At 49.9% G+C, this 20148-nt stretch overlaps 1 protein-coding gene across 5 annotated transcripts in view; it reads left to right on the top strand.

Moving 5' to 3' along the window:
* RASSF7 (Ras association domain family member 7) overlaps window positions 1-18067 on the top strand; it is a 128392-nt gene extending 110325 nt beyond the window's left edge. For 4 of the 5 annotated variants that reach the window (XM_054025714.1, XM_054025717.1, XM_054025712.1 and 1 more), the window contains 4 exons: window positions 3103-3998; window positions 9355-9523; window positions 12071-12178; window positions 15203-18067. In XM_054025714.1, the coding sequence (XP_053881689.1) occupies window positions 3103-3998; window positions 9355-9523; window positions 12071-12178; window positions 15203-15234 (1205 nt within the window). In that variant the 3' untranslated portion in view covers window positions 15235-18067. The remainder of the gene's footprint in view (window positions 1-3102; window positions 3999-9354; window positions 9524-12070; window positions 12179-15202) is intronic. The other variant, XM_054025716.1, reaches the window with a different exon arrangement.
* The last annotated feature ends 2081 nt before the right edge of the window (window positions 18068-20148 follow it).

Here is a 20148-nt window from a genome sequence, read left to right as displayed (position 1 = left end):
CCTGTGATGTGGTCAAGGATTATTCTCCACTTTGGAGCTGGATGAAACTGAGACATACAGATGAAGTAACTTTCCCCAGGGAGTCTCCCAGTGAGTGGCAGAGACGGACTAGAACCCAGGAGTCCTGACTCCAGTGCCCTGTTGTCACCAGCAGCCAACTCTGTCTCCTGGTGGATTAGTTCTAGAACTCTATTACATTTCTAACACAAAAGGCTTGACCCAGGCCAGTTCTTCTTTGATAACAGGTTTTAACTTTCAACCTTTTAAAAATTTAAGATCACTAAAATAGTCCTGCTTCCACCCCCTCCCCCTGCCTCAGAACCCACCAATCTCTTCATAATTAAATTCATGTCCACATCTGCACAGTAATCTCCGGTTGAGGAAGCAGGAGACCTCAGGGCAGCATGAGGCTATCTTTGCCACAGGGAGGGCACAGCAAAATTCTCTTAGATCTTTGCCACATAAACAGCGTGATGCAAACGATCATCTGTGGGATCACAAGTGTGTTTAATTGCATTGGTACAGCTGTGTCTTTCAGCACTGCCTCACTTGGGATGTAAGCAGCTCATGCTAGGATGCATAGGCACCGACTTCTTCTGGCATCGGTGGATGCCCCATTTTGCATTAGTAGAGAACATGGGCCAATGTCAGCTTTTCTCCAGTCATCCTCTGTCCATAAATACTGAGCTCTGCCTGAGAAACCCCAGCTGGCTTGTGAAAAGGCCCAGTTTCCCCACACACGCACTCTGAAGGCACGTCTTCACTACGGAGCTAACTCGGCGCTGCTGCAAGTGATAATTTAGTGGGTCTGGTGAAGACGTGCTAAATCGATGGGAGAGTGTCTCCCGTCGACACTGCGCGGTGTAGATGCTGTGGTAAGTGGATCTAGCTACGTATTCACGTAACTGAAGTAGGGTAGCTTAGATCAATTTACCGCGGTGGTGTAGACCTGGCCTGAGTTTGCCTCTGGCTCTGAAGGTCTTTAGGGTAGGTCTGTATCGCAGTCATGCGCTGTGACCGCAGCTTGTGTTCCTGAGGTCGTTTTAATCTCGCTAGCTCAGGCCCCGGAGCAGTGAAGCTGCAGGCAGCGCCCACTTCAGCCTGGGCTATGCAAGTCCTCCTGGAGCCCTGGGTATTTACTTGCAGGACTAGCCCACAATGAAGCACCTGCTGCTGTGGCTTCGCTGTTTCACTGAGATGAAAGCTAGCTTGGGTATGACTCATCGAGACCAGTCCCCTGCCTTCACAGCAGGACCAAGTACCGTCCCTGACAGATTTTTGCCCTAGATCCCTAAATGGCCCCCTCAATGCTCAAACCACTGAGCTATCCCTCCCCCCTAGCTCCCACAGTGGGGGAGCTGAACTTGGATCTCCAGAGTCCCAGGCCAGCACCTTAACCACAAGCATCCTGCCTCCCTTGCCAGCCTGCAGTGAGGGAGGGGAGAAGCCCTGCTGTGAGCTCCAGCACTGTACTGGAGAGTGAGCCACACAGCAGGCAGGCAAGGGCTGGGCAGATGTGTTCCTCCCGGCAGCACGCTGAGCAACGCAGAACAGCCCCAGGTTCTGCCTCCCCTGATGTTCAGTGGGGACAAATAATAGTCAGTGGCCATGTGCTCTTCTGCAGGCAGAAGCCAGGCCGTGGCATGGGAGCGTGAGACACCCTATGTGAGTCACCCAGCTTGTGCTTGCAGTTTCCCTGAACTTGAGATGTGCATGTTAGTGCTGATTGCACTGTTCGAATATCCCCTGGGTAATGGTGAGCGGCGATCCTGTCTAGTGATTTGGAAATTCACTGAAGTTGCAGCTGAAGTTTCCATCAACATGTGCTGCTGCCCTCCATGGTTACATATGCCTCCAAGCTGATGCTGCAGCCCAGGTCTCCACCTGCGGCATCATTAATTGGAAGTGCAAGTAGAGAAGCACTCACATGCTCAGGACCAAAACCTTGTGGGCTAGAAATCTCCTGACTCCGTCTCAGAAGCATCAGAAAGTGTTTGAAGCTGAGTTATGATGTTTCTGCTCCCAGAAAACCTGCTGGCTCATGATCTTTTAATGACAAATATCCTTTCCATCCAGCAGGCCTAGCAGGTGGAGGCTGCAGTGGTACAGTGAGATAAGATGTTAGACTGGCTCTCTGCAGACCCGGGTTCTAATCCTGCCTGAGGTCACACATGAAAATGAATGTGGCCTTTTAGGCTCATCTACACTAGGAACTTTTAAGACTTGTAATTCCCAACTGGCGGCTGCAGTGGTGGAGATAGTATTAGAGCTAGGGCTTGGGAAGCGTCACCACTGTGTTGTCTAATCCTGAAAGCAGACAAACTGGTGGTGTGAGCCCCAGAGCCCCAGCAGTGTGTAATGGGTAATTACAGGACTTAATTTTCCTAGTGCAGAAAACACTGCTATTCAGTGGGGAGTCTTCAACGCCTAGGACTTGGAATCAGGGGGTGTCATTTCAGAAGAATTCAGGGGAATGGGGGGCAAAGTTGTCAGTATGTAGAATGTTATGTGATTATATTATAGTCTGCAAAGTCGGTGGTGGGTGGGTGGAGTACATAGGCCTATGAAAAGTCGGGGGTGGGGGGGGGGAGGGTTGAGATTGATGCCCCTGCTTGGAGTGAAGCCAGGTAGGTGACCTAGGGCTAGAAAGGACAGGGAGTGCCATAGGCGTGGATGGATGTGCATTGACGCAGCATTGGGAAGAACACATGCTGCCTGGCTGCAGCCACTGACATTGGTGGTCTTTGCTGGAAGCAGAAGTCACTCCCCTGCCAGGTTTCTGGTTCTTCAAGTGATGGTCCCTATTGTAGTTCACTGAGCATGGTGCACGTGCATCAGTGGAATACAGGGAGGGGCCGCACATCTCGAAGAACCTCCAGTTACAGGTAAGTCATCTCCTCTTTGAGTGTGGTGGGGAAGAGCTGCATTAAGGTAACGGTTGTGAGACGGACGTACTGCCAGAGGCTCTACGTGTTTCTAATGCAGATGGGATCTCGAGCATAGGCGGGGGGAGTGGAGCGGCTGAGCATGATGAAATGTTGCCAAGTGTGATATTCCCCATTTCTCTTTGAGCTCCTAGTGACTCATCTGTTCTCTTCTCAGGCCAGACAGGAAGGTACATTCTCATCCAGAAGCTGCGGGAGAAGGAGAGGCAGCTTCTACCGCACGAATGCCCTCTGGAGTCACTGGCCAAGTGTGGACAGTATGCCAACGACGTGCAGTTCATATTGCAGCGGACGGGCCCCAGCCTGGCCGAGCGCCCTTCCTCTGACAGTGCCCCCCAGGCTCCCGAGAGGACATTCATCCGGGCCAGCCTTCCCATCAAACCCAGGCCGGTCAGCACAGAGGTGCCCAGGTCCCGGGAGCCTAAAAAGTCTATGACCTTTAACTTGGGCCCTATGGGCTCCAGCGATCGGCTCGCCAAGAGCAAGCTGAGACTGCACAAGAGGGACAGTGTAGACTCAAAGGACAGCACCAGTCGCAGCCATCCATCCAAGGAGGAGCTGTTTAAGACTGTGCTGCACCAGCAGGAGCAGCTGCATTCCTTGGAGGTGCACGGGGATTCCCTGGAAACGGACCTCAGGCACTGGGAGCAGGACAGGGGCTCCAGCCAGGAAGATGAGATCCTTTATCTGGAGCACCTGATCAGGCGGAATGAGATGGAGCTGGGTGAAGAGGAGTTCTGGCAGAGCGAGCTCCACCTGGAGAAGGAGTGCGAGAGGGAGCGGCAGGAGAAGGTGAGGAGCCTGCGGGCCACCATGGAGGAGTACACTCAGAAAATCCACGAGCTGACCACCAAGACGGAGGTCCTGGAGAAGGAGATCCAGTTAGAGATCACAGAGAGGGCCAGGCGGGCGAAAGAGGCTCCTGCAGATCTGGAGGACATGGCTGCCAAAATGAAAAGGGATCTGGAAGCCAAGGCCAAGCAGAGCGCCCAGCTGGAGAGCAGCCTGGCGAGCGTGGGGAAGGCCTTGGAAGAAGCCGAAAGGAATTTGCAGGTACAGTCTCAGTAACGCGTGCTCCTGGGGGTCAGCAGTGGAATGCAGCCGTGTTCAGCTCATGCTCTGGCCTTCCTCCCGAGCGGGGCCTATACAAGACTGTTAAGGGAGCTGCCCAGGGATCAGTTGCTGAACCGGGTCTGAAACCCCAGAACCCTCCTGACCGCTCAGATCAGTAGAGAGCTCTTTGCGGCTCTTGACAGGTTGCCATCAGCGGATAGTGGGGGATGGTCTGGGTGTTACAACCCCAACAGTTAGGGTTCAATACTACTTGGGTGGATAGAAAGCCACGGGAAGTGCAGTATGGCTGGGAGAATTAACGGACTGGGGCTTGATCCTGCAAGGCACTGAGCACGCTCACCCTGATCCATCAAAACCCTTACGTGCCCAAATAATCCCATTGAGTTCAGTGGTACCACTCCTGTGGGTCCCTGCTTTGCTGCTCAGCGTCCTGTGGGCTCCAGCCCCGAGGAGTTAGCGCCTGGGATAGACAGTGCTTAGCAAACCATATGGTGCAGGGTGTGGGGAGAGGGACTGACTCTCAGGAAACACAGCTCCTCCTGATGTGCCTGGAACGCTCATGGACATGTCCACGCTGGAGAGCGCTCATCGGGTGTGGCTCTTTGGAGCAGCATTGGCTTCATGGTGCCTGCTCAGGCTGGTAGTGGGATCTGCTCAGGGAATACTCTGGTGCTTTCCAACCACACATCTTGGTGTTTGAGGGACACACTTGTTCTCTCCCACACTGTTATATCGGGGACATGCCTCCAGGGAGCACTTATGCAGCACGTCCTGGGGTGCTGCAGCCTTTTCAACAGCTGTAGCAATGCAACAGGGAAGACGGGAGGGAAACATCATTCCTCTTAAAAACTTTAAACCCAGGAAGATTTTAAGAAGCTCAGGGCAAAGCAAGGGGCCCTTTTTCCTTCTCTTCAGCCTGCTCTCCCTGCCCCCACCCCAAGTGAGGAGCATAAGTAGAGAGGAAAACTCGCTACACCTCAGTCACATATTGACAACAGTTGCTACAGTGAGCTAGAGCTGCAGGTTAATTAGCTCATTGTGTAATCTTCTTAAAGGACTATTGGGTGGGAGGGAGAAAATCCAGAAAAGCCGAGATCCGAGAATTGCCTTGCCCATCAGCATCTTTTAAAATAGCAGGTACAAGAATTTGCAACGTTCCCCTCGTGTCTGGAAAACCAGTGCGACTGACTGAAAGCTACCCAGGCAGCTGTCGTGGGGGTGCACCTGGGCATAGTGTTTGCAAACAGTTTTTCACAACCGTAGGGAGCCGCTTAGCACAAAGGGCCTGGTTTACACCTAAAAATGAGGGCGACCTAGCTTTGTTGCTCCAGGCTGTGAAAACAGTTGCACGGCGCGTGATGTTTAGGTCGACCTCAACCCTCATCGTAGACGCAGCGAGGTTGACGGAAGGATTCTTCCATTGACCTAGCTACCACCTGAATTACCTACATTGACGGGAAAACCACTTCCACTGATGTACGAGGCATCTGCAGTCCGGTGCTACAGCAGCACGGCCATGGTGCTGTAGTGTAGACGAACTCTTGATCTGGCTTCCTCATGCTATTTAAATTGCTGATGAGAGGAGATCCCCCGTGTAGACCAGCTCTTGCGCTGTTTTGTCTTTGTTGCCTGTGAAAAGAGACAGAAGCCGAATGCGCTGCTTCACTAACAGCAATGCACCCGGCCTCTCCTCACAGCCACCCAGTGGTGTAAAGGCTTCTACTCTTCTGGATTTATGAAGGAATAAGCCAAGGTAGCAGATGCTGCTGGCATCCAGCCTCCCCAGGACCTCTCCTCTGACTGGTGCTGCTCTTGAGCTCTGTTTGTGGCATAAGGTGCTGGGGGTGGAACTGACGAGGAACTATGCACACTAACCAGAGGAGGCTCCATCTGGAACTTCCCACGCCCCTGCCCAGCCACTCGCTACACGTTTGCCAGTGAGATGGAAGTTGTTAGCTGTAGGACGGTACCACTTCAGCTATGTCTACACTGCAATAAAACATGTGCGCCTGGCTGCAGGGTAGATGGGTGGACTCCAGCCTGAGCCCAAAAGTTACACTGCAATTTTATAGCCCCGCAAGCCCAAGGCAGCTGACACGGGCCAGCCCTGGGAGTCTTACAGCAGTGTAGACACCCCTGGAGGCCCCAGCTCAGAGTGGGGACTAGGCGCTGTGCACAGAAAGAGAGAGAGAGAGAGACAATCCCCACTTCTAAGATGACCGTCTCAGTGGAAAAGACACAGGGTGGAACAGGAACCAGGCGCAGAGAGGGGAAGTGACTTACCCAAGGTCAGTGGCAGAGCCCAGCCCTCCTGAGGCCTGGTCCACACTAACCCCCCACTTCGGACTAAGGTACGCAAATTCAGCTACGTTAATAACGTAGCTAAACTCGAAATACCTTAGTCCGAACTTACCGCGGGTCCAGACGCGGCAGGGAGGCTCCCCCATCGATGCCGCGCACTCCTCTCGCAGAGCTGGAGTACCGGCGTCGACGGCGAGCACTTCCGGGATCGATTTATCGCGTCTAGACAAGACGCGATAAATCGATCCCAGAAGATTGATCGCTTACATCCGGACCAGGAAGTAAGTATAGACATACCCGGAGTCTCAGTCCGGACTCCTGTGGTCTGGGCCATGTTACCTCCAGTGGGAGATCTGGATGGCAACCAGCTCGCATTTCTCATTGGAAATGCAGTGCCCTAACAAACTCCTTCTGGCCCAAAGCCGGGAGCGGGACAGCAGCCATTCCATGTGAAAGGGAGGGAGGGAGCAGGGTGTGAATGCTGATGCTGGGCTAGGAGAGCAGCATGGGAGCTGGGCATATGCTTGGCTTGGAACAAGTCAGCAGCCCCTCTGGCTTGCTGGTGGCACAAGGTCGCTGGGCTGGGTGGATTCTGGGGTCTGAGTAAATAGGTGAGATGGGGGGCGATGTCTTTGGAAAAACCCTACCAGGAAGTTTTGTTCCTGTTGGTGTAAAAAGGCTCTCATCCCTCCTGAACCCCCCTAGGAAAGCAGGGAGGCTCTAGTGTGATGCCTGTTACAGGTGACTTTCCCCCCCCCATCTCCCACTCTCTTGTGTTCACCTAACCCCTGCCTGATTTAACGTAAACACTTCTCCTTCCCCAGCCTCCCCCAGGACAGAACAGCATTAGTCGCCCCTCGCTAGGGACGCTTATGTTTGCAGCCATCGGAGCATCTTGTGTGTTCGTGGGTGGCTCTGAGCTGGTAGCTGCAAACCCTGTTTTGTATTTGTGCTTATAGTTTGCTTAAATAGAAGCACAAAGCACATGGCTTTAGTTTTTCTTCCTTTTCTGTTTAGTAGACACTGGTGCCCTCCTGTGGACATATGGAGAACTGACCGTTCTTAAAATTCCTATTTTATGATTGGTTTGATTATCCCAGTGCAAAGTGCGGCTTTGCTGGTATAGCTGCATCCACATTTCGGAGCACTTGGCCAGTGCGGGATACCAGTAAAGTGCTCCTAGTGTAGACATAGCCTCAGTCCATCTCCTCCTGCGGGAATGTTGTCTTGGCATTCCCGCTGATTAAATACTGACTTGGAACGACATTATTATTGTCACAAAGTATTGTGATTATGTGTGACTGACCATCCATGACTAAAGCAGTTTTGCAGTCCGGTTTTTCTCTAACATGGGCCCAGCAGCAGGTGGGGTAACTGGAGAGAGGATCTCCTTCCCCTTCCCCCCGCGCTGCCTCATCTCAGAGAAAACCCTGAGACTACTTCCCTGCGACTCTGTTCTCCCACCAGGCTGCGTGAAAGCGGAGTGACTGATTCAGGCTGTCAGTCTGTTCACCAGCCGTGGTGCAGGGACAGAGGGAAATACTACTCCCAGGGAAATACTACTCCCAGGCTGCAGATGGAGTCAATAGGCTTGAATGCGCCAGTCTTGTCCCGAGATGACCTGCATTCCATTCCGATGCCTCTAGAAACCTTGTTCGCGTTACAGTTGACACTGTGCCAGCTGCAAGTCCGTGCTGAAGATCCTGTAGTGTGGTTTCCCTGTTCTTGGTGCACAGACTGCTAGCTAGAGCCACAAGGATACCGACCTCCTTTGTAAAGTGCTTTGAGATCGACTGAGGAAAAGTGCTATACAAGAGCTACGTATTAATGAGGTTAGGGCTATAGACTATGCTCTGGTAGTGCATAGCATGGTTTGTAAGCAAAGCTCTTCATACCCTAATGTAGACAGGACCCAGCTTGGTTTCCTGTGGCCCCTTCTGCCCTGAGGTTGAAATCCAGTCTCTGTTGGTCCAGCTTTGCTCCATTGTCTTCTCTGGAATAGTACCTAGGTGTAATCTGGATACTATGGTGTAGCCAAACTTGAGGTCTCTCCAGGACATCTACCTTGCTAGACTTCCTTGGTTTCGCAAAGATGAGTTGGAAGGAGGAGGCGGAAGTGGAAGTGGGTGTAGTCAGAGCTCCAAATATGCGGCACCCAGTGAATTGAAAGCGTGCGTTTGTGTATCTTTGCAGACAGGCTTCACCAGAACCCTGCAAGGAAGCCTTGAGCAAGAACCCTGCCTGCCTATGCTTGGATGGCTGGGAAGCAAGCTCTGTCTTTATCTGGCTCTGCCCTATGCGAGAGAAAGGAGGGCGAGTGTGATTGGGTGCCTAGTTGAGATTGAGTGCCGTGGGGTATTGTGGCAAGAGGCTAAAATGAGTTTGTGGGAAGGACGCTGCTGGAATTTAGAAGCCCTGCCAGGTAGAGGAAGTAGCAGAAGGCCCATTCCAGTGAGTCTGATCAGGTGACTCAATAGACTCTCTTTTCTCAGGGCTGGATAAGAGCCCCCATAGGAGAAGTGTCAGGTTGGTGTGTTGGTCCCTGTAGCACTCGCTGGTTTTCTCTGGCCTGGGTGCCCTGTCTGAGTTTTCATTTACATTTAAAAACGAACAGCTGGCAAAGTCAGCAGTGCGGCCTTCCGAGAACTGGCCTACAAGGGGCTTCATCACCTCGGGCCATGCTGGTTCTGTGTGTCATAGTCAGGTCTGACCTCATAGGTGGAGGATGGCAGGCTCTGTTGTTGGCTTTGGAAGCATCATGCTAGTGCAGCCCAAAAGAGGGGGTGTGAAGTGCCGAGTGGTCACCACGTCTGTGCACAAGAGAGGAGTGATATTGTTTGCCCTCTTGGTGGCCCTGCTGTCTCTTGATTTAGGGACTCGGAGGAGGTGGTAGGATGAAGGGTGAGCAAGGGGAGGGGGACCAGGAGCCTTGCTGGCAGCTTCGTCTCTGGAGGTCCCATTGTATTGATACCCTTTCTGCTCGGCAGATGAGACACAGCTGTGGAGCTTATCCTGTTCACCCTGTATTTTGCAGGCCCAGAATCAAGAGCTGGAGGAGTTAAATAAGGAGCTGAGGCAATGTAATTTGCAGCAGTTTATTCAGCAGACGGGAGCCACAGTGACTGTTTTGCAGTCCAGACCTGAGGATGAACCCCAGCTGGATCAAACTAACCACGAACTGCCAGCCTGCCAGAGAAACGGAGGTCAGAACGCAGTTTGGAGACTCGTTTATTTAATGAGCGGGGCGCTTGCTTTAAGACCTGCCACTATGCTGGGCTGAAATGCTGCTTTTAAAACCTCCTAATTCCATTCTAACTCTTGTCATCTCCCTGAGATTTCCTTGTCAAGGTATCTATAGCTTTCACCTTCTGTTACCCGCCACTGCCTCCTGTCTGGTTCCTTCACCGTTTGGACGTAGTTCAAATATCGAAGCTGGATGGTCTCGACCAAAATACTTCTGTAGTTACACGCATTGAGATTAGGGTCACCAGGGCTCCTGCTTCAGTGTCAGCCCATCCGCCATGTGGGCTGGGAACAGATTGTCCTCACAATGGCTAAGTGCATTGTGGGGGTTTTTCATCTTCCTTTAGAGCAGAGGGCATAAGGCTCTGCTAGCGGCAGGATATCAGGGCTAGAGGACCAGAGGTCTGGTCTGATCTGACAGATCTGTGCTGCTGTAACTCACTACCTTGGGCGGTGTTAGACGCTGGATTTGCGGGGTTGGCTATCTACCAGTGTACCTGCCCCTTCTACTCCTTTCCTAGAGGGAGTGATTGTGGGACAGTCCATAGGCCAAGGCTTTCCAACCATGGTGCATTAAAACAGAAGTGACTTTGGTGGGAGCTGAGGTTATACTGCCCCCTGAAAGACAGGTTGCTTCTACTTAGGGGCCTAAGTATGGCTGTAGGAGCCTGGCTGTAAGTACTGGCATTGAAAATGTTGTCAGTAGTGCCTCGGTGGGAGTTGTCAGCAAATGAGGATGATAGGACCGCGGCTGGGCCTCCCGCACTACACCCACCATTATGTGTGTGGTGGGTAGGGTGAGTGAGAGAGACCCAATTCCTGGCTTCTAGCAGCAGAGACTAGAGGAGACTGTTCCACCTTCCCGTGGGCCTGGGGAGGAGGGTGTTCCTATCTCTTGAGGTGATTGTCCCAGGGCTTCCCACCCCCTTTGGGCAGAAGTGGCCAGCCCTGGAGAGGTGTGCGGTACGCTTGAGCCCTCTCCTCGCTGTGGTACTGCAGAGGCTGTTTCTGCCCAGCCAGGAGGCAAGAAATAGTTGAAGTGGGGAGAGGCCCTGGCCTCACACTGCTCTGTTGCCATTGGCAGCTTTGCTCTGGGTCAGGAACCCAAATGTCTGAATTGGCCATTCTGCTTACCAGCCTCTGGACGGCTGAGTGTGACATCATTAAATGTACGTGTGTGGTGGAGAAGCAGGTGGCTGAGAAACTGTACCTACCCATAATTCCAAATACCGTGGCAGGAGGGGGAAAGAAACACAGAGCAGTGACGATTAGCTGGGAATCTGCTTCCGTTCAGTTACGGCTCTTTATGTACTGTGGGCCCGATTCTCCCCTGGTGTCAATCCGTAGCGCTTCACTGACGGTGGTAGAGTTGTGCCTGTTGCACCAGGTGAGAGTCTGGCCCTGTATGTTTTCAACATCCTGCGATTCCAGAGACCAGACTGGTGTCTTCTAATGCGCATAGACCGAAAGTGTCTCTGTTCTGGTTGAGCTGGGACTGCAAGGCAAAGATGGGTTCTTCACACAGCCACATGCAACTTTGGAAGTGGGGAGGGGAATCCTTTCCTTCAGTGATCTTGGCTGAGTTGTGGCTGCGTTCATCCCTAAAGGCAGTTCAGCCTCTTTACATGGGAGGATAACATCAGAAGAGCTCTTGATTCCGAGGCTGAGTGCAGAGACATGAGTGCGACGGTGTAAAAAGCTCTTTTGCTGATGGGGAAGGAAGCATTAATGCTAGCTAGTTTTCAAAGTATTACACGTGGTTTGTAACAAAGGGAGAAACACAGTCCCCTGGGGATTATATGTTATTCAGTTCAGGAAGAGCTGGTAGAACGTCTGTCCATTGTGAGTAAAGACATGTATGATATTCGTGCAACTTCCACTATAACTTGCCAAATCATAACCAAGGAGGTGTTCGCTCGCCGCTGTCACTGTGGATGCTGGCGTACATGAGATTTGTATGTACTGATGATTCAGATCTAGACTGGAAAACCTGCCTTGACTGCAGCACAAAGCAGAGAGCTCCCATGGTATGAAGGACGTTAACCTGTGCAGCGGGCACAGCGCTATAAAGAACACTCGGGGTGAGGAAGGCTACAGAGAAGTGTTTGAGACGGGGATTATTCACAGGGATCTGAATTGATGACTGTGGAGGAGGGACATGGAACAAAGGTTTCGCCACTTCTTCCAGTAGCACTACTACTTGCTGGACCATAGAGAAGCTGCTTTAGTGTAGCCTTAAAGGCTTCTCTGAGCCACATGAAACGTATGAGTGATTTAGAAAGAGGACCCCCAAGACTGGAGTCAGGGTAGGCTTTTCTCCACAGTAGTCTAGAAGAGGGGAAGCCCCTTCTGATCCCCCTTTATTACTGGGAAGAGTCCAGGCGCAGCCCCCAGACATGTTTTGCATGAACGTCCCTGCTGGGGAGCTCTGGACTGACCCGTTCCAAGGGTGCTAGCAAAGCAAATACAGCTTGACACTGAACCGTGAACTTGTTTCTCCTCCCTAGGCCTTCTCCATCCCAGCACAGACTCTCCTCCTCGACCAAGCGCCAAGCAGTTCCTCGGCCATCCACGGAACCTTCAGAACCCACTGGTGTCCAGCCTGAACCCCGAGGGTGTGTATGTTTGAACTGGCCTAAGCCCTGTTGTGCTCCTAATGCCCAATCTTGCCAAGCAGCCCTGCGAAAGGTCTAGTCTCTTTGCAACGGTGGCAGCTATCGCCTGCGCGGAGGAGGCTGTGACCCAACTCTCAGACCGCTCGGTGTTTCTCTCCTGCTCGCTCCTCCTTTCTCTGGTTTTTGATTGCAAAACGAATAGCTGCTCTAAAACAGCAAAGGCTTGGCTGTCCTGCAGTGCCTACCGTAAATCCTTGTGCGTTAGGGCCCTTAAATAATAGTTAGCAAGTGGCAACCAGAGCATGAGGGATGGGATGGGGTCTGGCAGCCGTATTACTTAAACTGATGGGCTGTGGGGCCATGGTGCCATGTAGTGCAATAATGCATTAAAAGCATCCTGCTGTGTGATGTCTGCGCTATGAATAGGTGCCAACGTGACCGTGACACTTAGACCTGGCACCATCCCCTTCTCTGTGTCCCACCACTAGGGAGAAGCTCGCTGCCAGAGCAAGCTCTGCAGTTGACTTCGCTCCCAAAGCCAGTGTCTTTGCTGTTCAGTTTAAAGAGTCATCTCTGCTAGTTCAAGCCTGTTAAAAACTCATTGGGTTGGGATGCCGTGTGCTGAGTACTAGGAGCTTCCTCACCAGCAAGGGACAGGCGTTGCTCTGCACACGCAGCAACGCATTTGCCTGCGCCCTGACTCCCATGATGCATTGCGCTGCCAAAAGGACTCTCGAATCCCCTGCCCCGATGCTGGTAGTTGCAGGAAATGTCCTGTTGGTGTTAGCGAAATGGCACCATGGGAGAGCCCAACGTAGAGCGGTTACAGCTCCCACCTGGAGAGTCTCTCTTGGTTTTTTATGATTCTCTGCAGAGAATCAAGTTATTGCTGTGCCGCGTCAGTTGGCCTGGTGTCCCCCCCGGAGAGTGTGCCTGCACTTTCCCCCATCCCCGCAGCCTCCACCAGTTTAGCATGAACAAACCTTGGCAGCCATATGCAAAAGAACCAAAGGACCCCAAACCTTTAGGCCTGTCAGAGACTCCACACTTCAAAACTCAACCGCGACACCTACTTGCTCCTAGCCAAGATGCTGGGTGCCCGTCTGCGTGTTTGCTGCACCAGCAAGCACGTTCTCTGCCCTCCTACACATACGAACGGGGGGGCCAGTGAGATGGATCAGAAGCTAGAAAGCTGTGGAGCAAGATGGGAATTCCCATGTGCAATCATTATTGCACCTCTGGCATGCAGACCTCCTTGCGTTGGTTAGAAATACCAACACCCTTGCAGGGGGAGGCTGCTGAGGATGTCAACTACTTATTTTGCCCCGGGTCAATGGTTTGACTTGTTAGAGGAAAGGGAAGAAGCCTTTCTGGTTGTGCCCTGCTCCTTCCCCGGATGCAGCCACGCATTCAGCTGTTTGTTTAGATGTGGCAGACCGCACTGTAGTGTGACGACACATTTGACCCACCCCGTCCATTAGTTGCCATTCAGATCCCCCTGAGAAATGCAGAGACCCCCAATCCTTCCAAATGGGGATACGCAGACTATATTTTACTGCAGAGCCTTGGTGCCATTTTAACACTTTAGTTCTGATTTTCACAACAAGCTTTTAAAAACTGTAAATAAATTGGTGGTTAGGGAATTAAATGGGGAGTGGGTGGGGAGATGGGGTCTCCCCCTGGAGGGGGAAGGAGCCAAATGGGGATTTTTATCAGAGACATTAAATCCTTTATCTTGAAGGATGCGGGGGGCCGGCGGCTGAGACTGCAGCATCCTACCCAGACCAACAGGGAAAGAGCCACAGCTTCCCCCATCTCCCCGTAATGGGCAGTCCCCTCTCCCAGGCGCAAGGACTGCTACAAACTCCACCCATCCATCTAAGACCTTTTCAGGGCACTTAGCCAAGGGGGTAGGCGTACCGCCACCTCGTGCCATCCTTTGCAGACCAAGCGGTCGCTTCCGAGTCGCTCTCCTTTCTTCACAACTGATTGTGATTTTTCATCCTTCTGCTGCTCTTGCTGGTCCTGGTGGAGGGGAATGGGGGCCTGCAAAGGAGAGGATTTAGGTCCTGGACCAAAGCCCGTCTAAGTCAACGGGAGGCTTTCTATTGACCTCAGTGGGCTTTGGATCAAACCCTATAGGGATGTGTCTGTTGCCTGAACTTTCACTGGATTGTGTTTCTTCCTCGTTCATGCTGGAGTGGCGGAGGGGTGGGGGGCGAGGCATTGCCCAGCTAGTTATTGGGAGGCAGAAATGTGTGCCTTTGAGGAGGGGGGAGAGCTTCATGCTCTTCCCAGCAACCCCCTTTGGAACTTGGCATCTAGCCTTTCCTGGTTAATTCCAGGAAACACTGGAGCACCTTCAAAGAGCTGCACAGGGCATGCCAAACCCTTCCCACCCAGCCTATGGCACTGGAGTGAGTGGGGAAGAATGACTTTGCACAGATCTTCTTCATAACAGTGCTTTTCTATACCAGGCCTTGGCATCTCTGCCCCTCCCCCAGAACCAGCTTGGGAACTGTCCAGTTAATTATGCTAATTTAACCTGCATCCTTCTTGGTGCCTGTTCTCTTTAGCAAAAGCCAGTGAATTGTGCTGATCTTTTCTTTGGCCCTTTCCCCTCTCTGCTAAACATTTGCCCTTTTTAATATCCTAAGAGACGGTGACCATAACATTGGGTCAATATCCGAACACAGAGCAGCATACGCTGTCTTGAGTACTTACAGATGGATGCTGCATAACATGAGCATTTCTCCACATAGTACAGCAAAGATCCACCTGTAATTCTCCCTTGTAGCATTTTAAGAGTATAAACACCAGACCTGGAATATTGTATCTGCTCATTTCACTAGAGAGAATCATCATGGTGTCTGTAGGTTCATCTCCACTCCCTTTAGATTGAAGGATATCCTTTTACATTGCAAATGCATGGTTGCAGCCTACATCATCCTTTTTTCCTTTTCTTATGAAAAACACTAACCCACCAAGATGGGGTCACTTAGTTTATTTTTGTATGTCTTGCAGTCGTATCAACAAGGCAGAGCATCTGGAGGTAGAAAGGCCCAGCCACTGGAGGAGTGATTTGCCTTGCAAGTGTAACTGTATATAAGTAAAACCATGTTCCATATATATATATATTTTTTACTCCTTTGTATCATGAATGGATGTTGATGGCCATACGAAGTGTTTTTACAGACTGATGTGTTTTAAATAACAACACAACAAAAACAATTCCACCCCATTTGGATGAAAAAGACCTGTTGTGGTTTTTTTAAATGCTTTATCTATTTTAAAAAAAATGAAGATGCTAATATTTCTGGGAATCCATATAGCCCTCATAAGATGCATCAAACGACGAAAGACCTTGTCGATAAAGCAAAGGACTGCCTTTGAGGGGTACAAGACTTGTCTGGGCTAAACAAACGCTAAGCAAATAGTGGGTCTTCTGTGCCATGCTCTGATGTTCACTTCTCAGGGGATACTATGTGCTACTGCTGTACAATGAAGGAGGCATGGAAGCCAGGATTGTGTCCCATATAACGCACTGTGACTCTCCCGTGGTCGCTCGTGTTAATACCCAACATGTGAGGAAAATGGATGTTTATCAGGAAACATAACGAACTATCCAGCTGCCTGGGAGATGGGGAACTCTGTTCGTAGTCCTGCGGAAGCCGGGTTTGTACGATCTGGGGGAGAACTTGTACAACCTGTTACTCTTTGGACCAGGCAGCATCATGACTAGGAGCATCTGCCTGATGCTGAACAGAATTAGCAAAGACTTTCCAGAGGTGGTATAATGGGATTGAGGGGCTGCTGGTGATGTCTTGTGCCAAGTGCATCATCTTTCAAAAGCGTCATTTGCAAAGTAGAGAGGACTTGAGATGGAATAGCTGGAGTGACATCTAGTTCCCAATGAACCGCAACTCTCACCCTGTGAGTCTTGATATTTGTATTTACATACTGGACCCCTCCTGCTTTCTAAAACACATTCAGGTCATTGAAAAAAATGAGGTAAAAATGTTGATGATTGAATGGCAAACTGGCATATGCATGAAGCTTCCAGTAGGGCTGTCTTTGCTACAGGTAGCTTCACCCTGACCTGGGATTCATTGTCCTTCAACCTCCACCCATATAACTCCCCCAGAGGTGTCTGCCTCTCTGTCTTAAGGCTAGTTCAATAGGTTGCATGTCTACCTACCATGCCCTGTAACTCTGCAAAAGCTCTGTCTACACCTGGTTCCATATTGCAGAAGCCCAGATGTACATCGAACTGAGCCAGGATTGGAGAGATTTGTGGGTCGGGGAAAGGAAAGTTGAACACTTGCTCTGTGGGGAGTGTCTTGGCCGTTGTCCCCTAATACTTAAATGCCATATGTATTATTGCCATTAACCAGTATTTCCAGCCATTCACCCTTTTCCTAATGGAAGTACTGAAAAAAGTAGTTCATTCGTCAGGTATTTGCTGCTTTCGTTTGTCAAGACAGCTCTCTTGTGCCTGCTCACTGCTTACACTGGCAAACAAATTTAGTCAGATGGTGGCTTACTGTAACCTGAGCAACCCATTGGTTTTCTGCTGTGGCTGTCACTGCCCTAATTGGCCTAAAATACACAGCGGAGAATCCGAATGCTCCTCCTTGAAAACGCTCTGGTTCAGAACCAGGCTGCTGTTCATGTCATACAATATACATGAGCTAAAAGGGGAGGAGTAGAATGGAAACAGCCTCTTGCTGCTATTCTGCGCTTATTATGGTAGCACCTATAGGCCCCAATTGAGATCAGGGTCCCGTTGTGGTAGGTGCTGCACCAGGTGTCAGATGACACAGTTCCTACCCCTAGAAGCTTGCTGCCTGGTCTTTCATTGTGAGTTCTCTTTAAGATTCCAAAGGATAGAACCCAAATATTCCTTCCTCCTTTTAAACAAACAAATAAATACATTCTAATGCATGCTGCATTAGTAACATTTCTCATCTAGATGCGTCCCAAACCAAAGATGACCATTGTGTTCTTTCTCTCCTCTCAGGGTGAGCAACAGGCTGTGTTGCTGGTCTGAGACTTTTTCAGGAGCAGAGAGAGGAGTTGACTCCAAACATTCTGTAGTGCTCATTCATCAGTTTTTAGAAACCTCTGCTTTCCAGGGCTGAGTAACTGCTTAGCATTTCTTGCAGATTTCTGACCCGTTTTACGAGGTGTGAATGGATACCATTCAACTTAAAACTCTCCAATGTGGGGGGAGGGGGAGCAGGGACGGTCAGAAAAGAGACTGTAAACAGGACATTGGGATTAATATTCGTTGAGTGTTTCACCCAATTCTAAAAATCAAGCCACGTTCTCCCTAGCGTTCTCAAATCTTACTCAATGTACAAATTGGATAGGGTTGACAGGCAAAAACTTGACGTTTGTCTAAACAAAACAGGCTTGAACTGCAAGAGACTGGGAACAGGTGAGTGCATCTTGGAAGTTGCTTTTCTCACCATAATCCTATTTTTTTTTTAAGTGTTACCAAAACCTCCCTCAGAACAAGCTCTTTAACAAGTGCATGTTATTGGGCTGTGATATATGGGGAATGATGGACATGCTGTCTAACATTTCATGCTGAATGTTTTTACTTGATGGCCAGTAAAAAAAAAATTACTTAAAAAAAAAAAAAATCCTCTGTCCCAACATGTTTTTCCATATTTTAATTGTGAATTGGAAACGGGCAAGTCTAGGGAATGGGACTGGATGATACCTAGAGGGCCCCAAAGTCCTGATTTTTGTTTTACAAATGTCCTATATACTGTATACAAAAATGTGACTTGGATGCTGTGTTCTTTGTAAAAACACTTTCTATGTATGAATGTATCCTGTGTTCTCAAACATTGTCTGGTTTAAATAAACATACAGAAAGGATTTGTGTCAAGTGATTTCCATAGTGTGTGTGTGTGTGTGTGTGACTGACTGACTTCAAACACTTAGTGGAGGCCTCTCTTGCTCTTCCCCCAAATGTATGTTTCCTTCAGAAGTTTCTGAAGAAGCAGCAGCCTATCCCCCTTCACAAAATTATCCCACTTGCTTTCCATCTTCCCTGTAGAAGTAGTATACTGGAGAATTCTGAAGCCACCCCCCCCCCACACACACCTACCTACCTACCTCTGTTATGAGTTCCTAGCATCTGCAACCAAGAGCTAGGTCCCACATTGCTAGGTGTTGGACATACCCTTAGTGGGAGACCAGCCCTCCCCTGAACAGTTTACATTCTAAGGGTGGGATTTTCAAAAGCACTTCAGAGGCAGGAGCATAAATCCCACTGACTTCCAATGGGGCTTGTGCTTCTAATTCAGGAGCTTTTGAAAATCCCACCCAAAACAAACAAGGCAGGAAGAATACCCCCATTTTACAGATGGGGAACTGAGCCTCAGTTCCCCAAGTGACTTGCCCAAGGTCCCAGAGTGTGACACAGCTGGGAACTGAATTCAGATGTCTTAAGTCCCAGTCCAATCCTTTAACCTTCTGTGTATGAATAAATACACACCCACTATAACATTTCTCTAACTCCTGAACACCCAATGGCTGGCCGGTAGGAATTGGGGCATAGGAGGGTTTAGGGTAGCTGTATTTGATATTAATGCACATGTACTCCAGTAGGACCCTACTGTTCCTCCTGTTGAGCTGGAGAATACCAGCTACTCTGTATACCAACCCCTCCCCCCGTTTGCTTTACATTATTTAATTCTATTATGAGGCTCTACTCATCTGAAACTCTGGCCTTTCCATGCACCTAGCCCCCTAATTGTCAGCTGTTGAGGGAAGCTGAGCTACAGACCTGCCCTGCCCTTTAGTCTCTGGTTTCAGGTGAGTTCTGCATCTCCAGTGAGATTACCCTAACCTGGAGGAATGCTGCGTTCTTCCCCCTCCACAACCCCAGTGGTTCTCTCTTAACACTTCCCATCAGCCTCAATGCATCCGACCTCCTAGTGAGGCAGCTGGCAGACTCACTGAGCATGTAATATAATGGAGTTGACCAGGGCAGCAGGTAAGGCCTTGTGTAGAAGGAAGAAATATTGAGAGTGGCAGGGAGTTCTTTATCTTCCCCTGCTCTGAACCCATGAAGGGACAAATCCCCATGTGACTGGAAGTGCTAAGGCCCAGAATTGTAACCTCAAGACCGTGTATATACATTGGAGTGATATCTTCATGGTGAGTAAGCATTTCTCCATATAATCCGCCTCTTGCCATTCACATGTGCAGTGAATTAGAGCTTTACGTATTTTATGATCATGAGGGTAAAAATCATTTGATGCCCTTTTTTTAAAACCCTAAAGTGCTTTACAAACAACAGACTAAGATAATCGTCACTGAAAAAGCAGCCATCTCTGGGATGAAACATGGCAGCTTTTTAATATTGCACAACACTTTAGGACAGGTAGTGAAGAGCACTGTATTAGATGATAAATGCAGGGCGGGTTAGGCATAATGTGATCAAGCAAAATGGAAACATTTAATTGGCTTCCCTACGTTTGATTCTTTAATAATAATAATAATAAAAAAAACCTCACACACACAAACATGTGCACACATTAAATATCCGCAAAATGACCCACCACTCGTATCTGATCTGAGCCTGCTCATCCTCCATCCAGAAAGCCTGAGAACAAAAGCCTTGCGGCAAGAATTAACAGTCAGCAGTTCTGGGCGCTCTCAGGCCAAGGCAGAGTGTGAGGTCTGTAATAAAGGATCTTTTCACTGCAGATGCCCTGCCATCAGATCCTGCTTGTTTGAAGATTGAGCGCCTCAGTTAGATGCATCTGCCGTCCTGTTTCACAAGGTAGGAGAGAAATAGGTTTGTTTACACTTTAAAGGAACTGAAGAGTAAATTTGCAGTAACCATGAGTAATTGCAGACAACATTAATATACTAGAAGAATAAACATTGTCGTGTGTGTAGCAAAAGAAAACACAGCGGACACCTTGATTGCTTACTATATTACTGAC

This window comes from Malaclemys terrapin, chromosome 4 (assembly GCF_027887155.1).
Source record: "Malaclemys terrapin pileata isolate rMalTer1 chromosome 4, rMalTer1.hap1, whole genome shotgun sequence".
In the NCBI taxonomy this organism is placed as follows: domain Eukaryota; kingdom Metazoa; phylum Chordata; order Testudines; family Emydidae; genus Malaclemys; species Malaclemys terrapin.
Note: the sequence above shows the minus strand (reverse complement) of the source record. Positions and strands in the feature narration are given on the sequence as shown.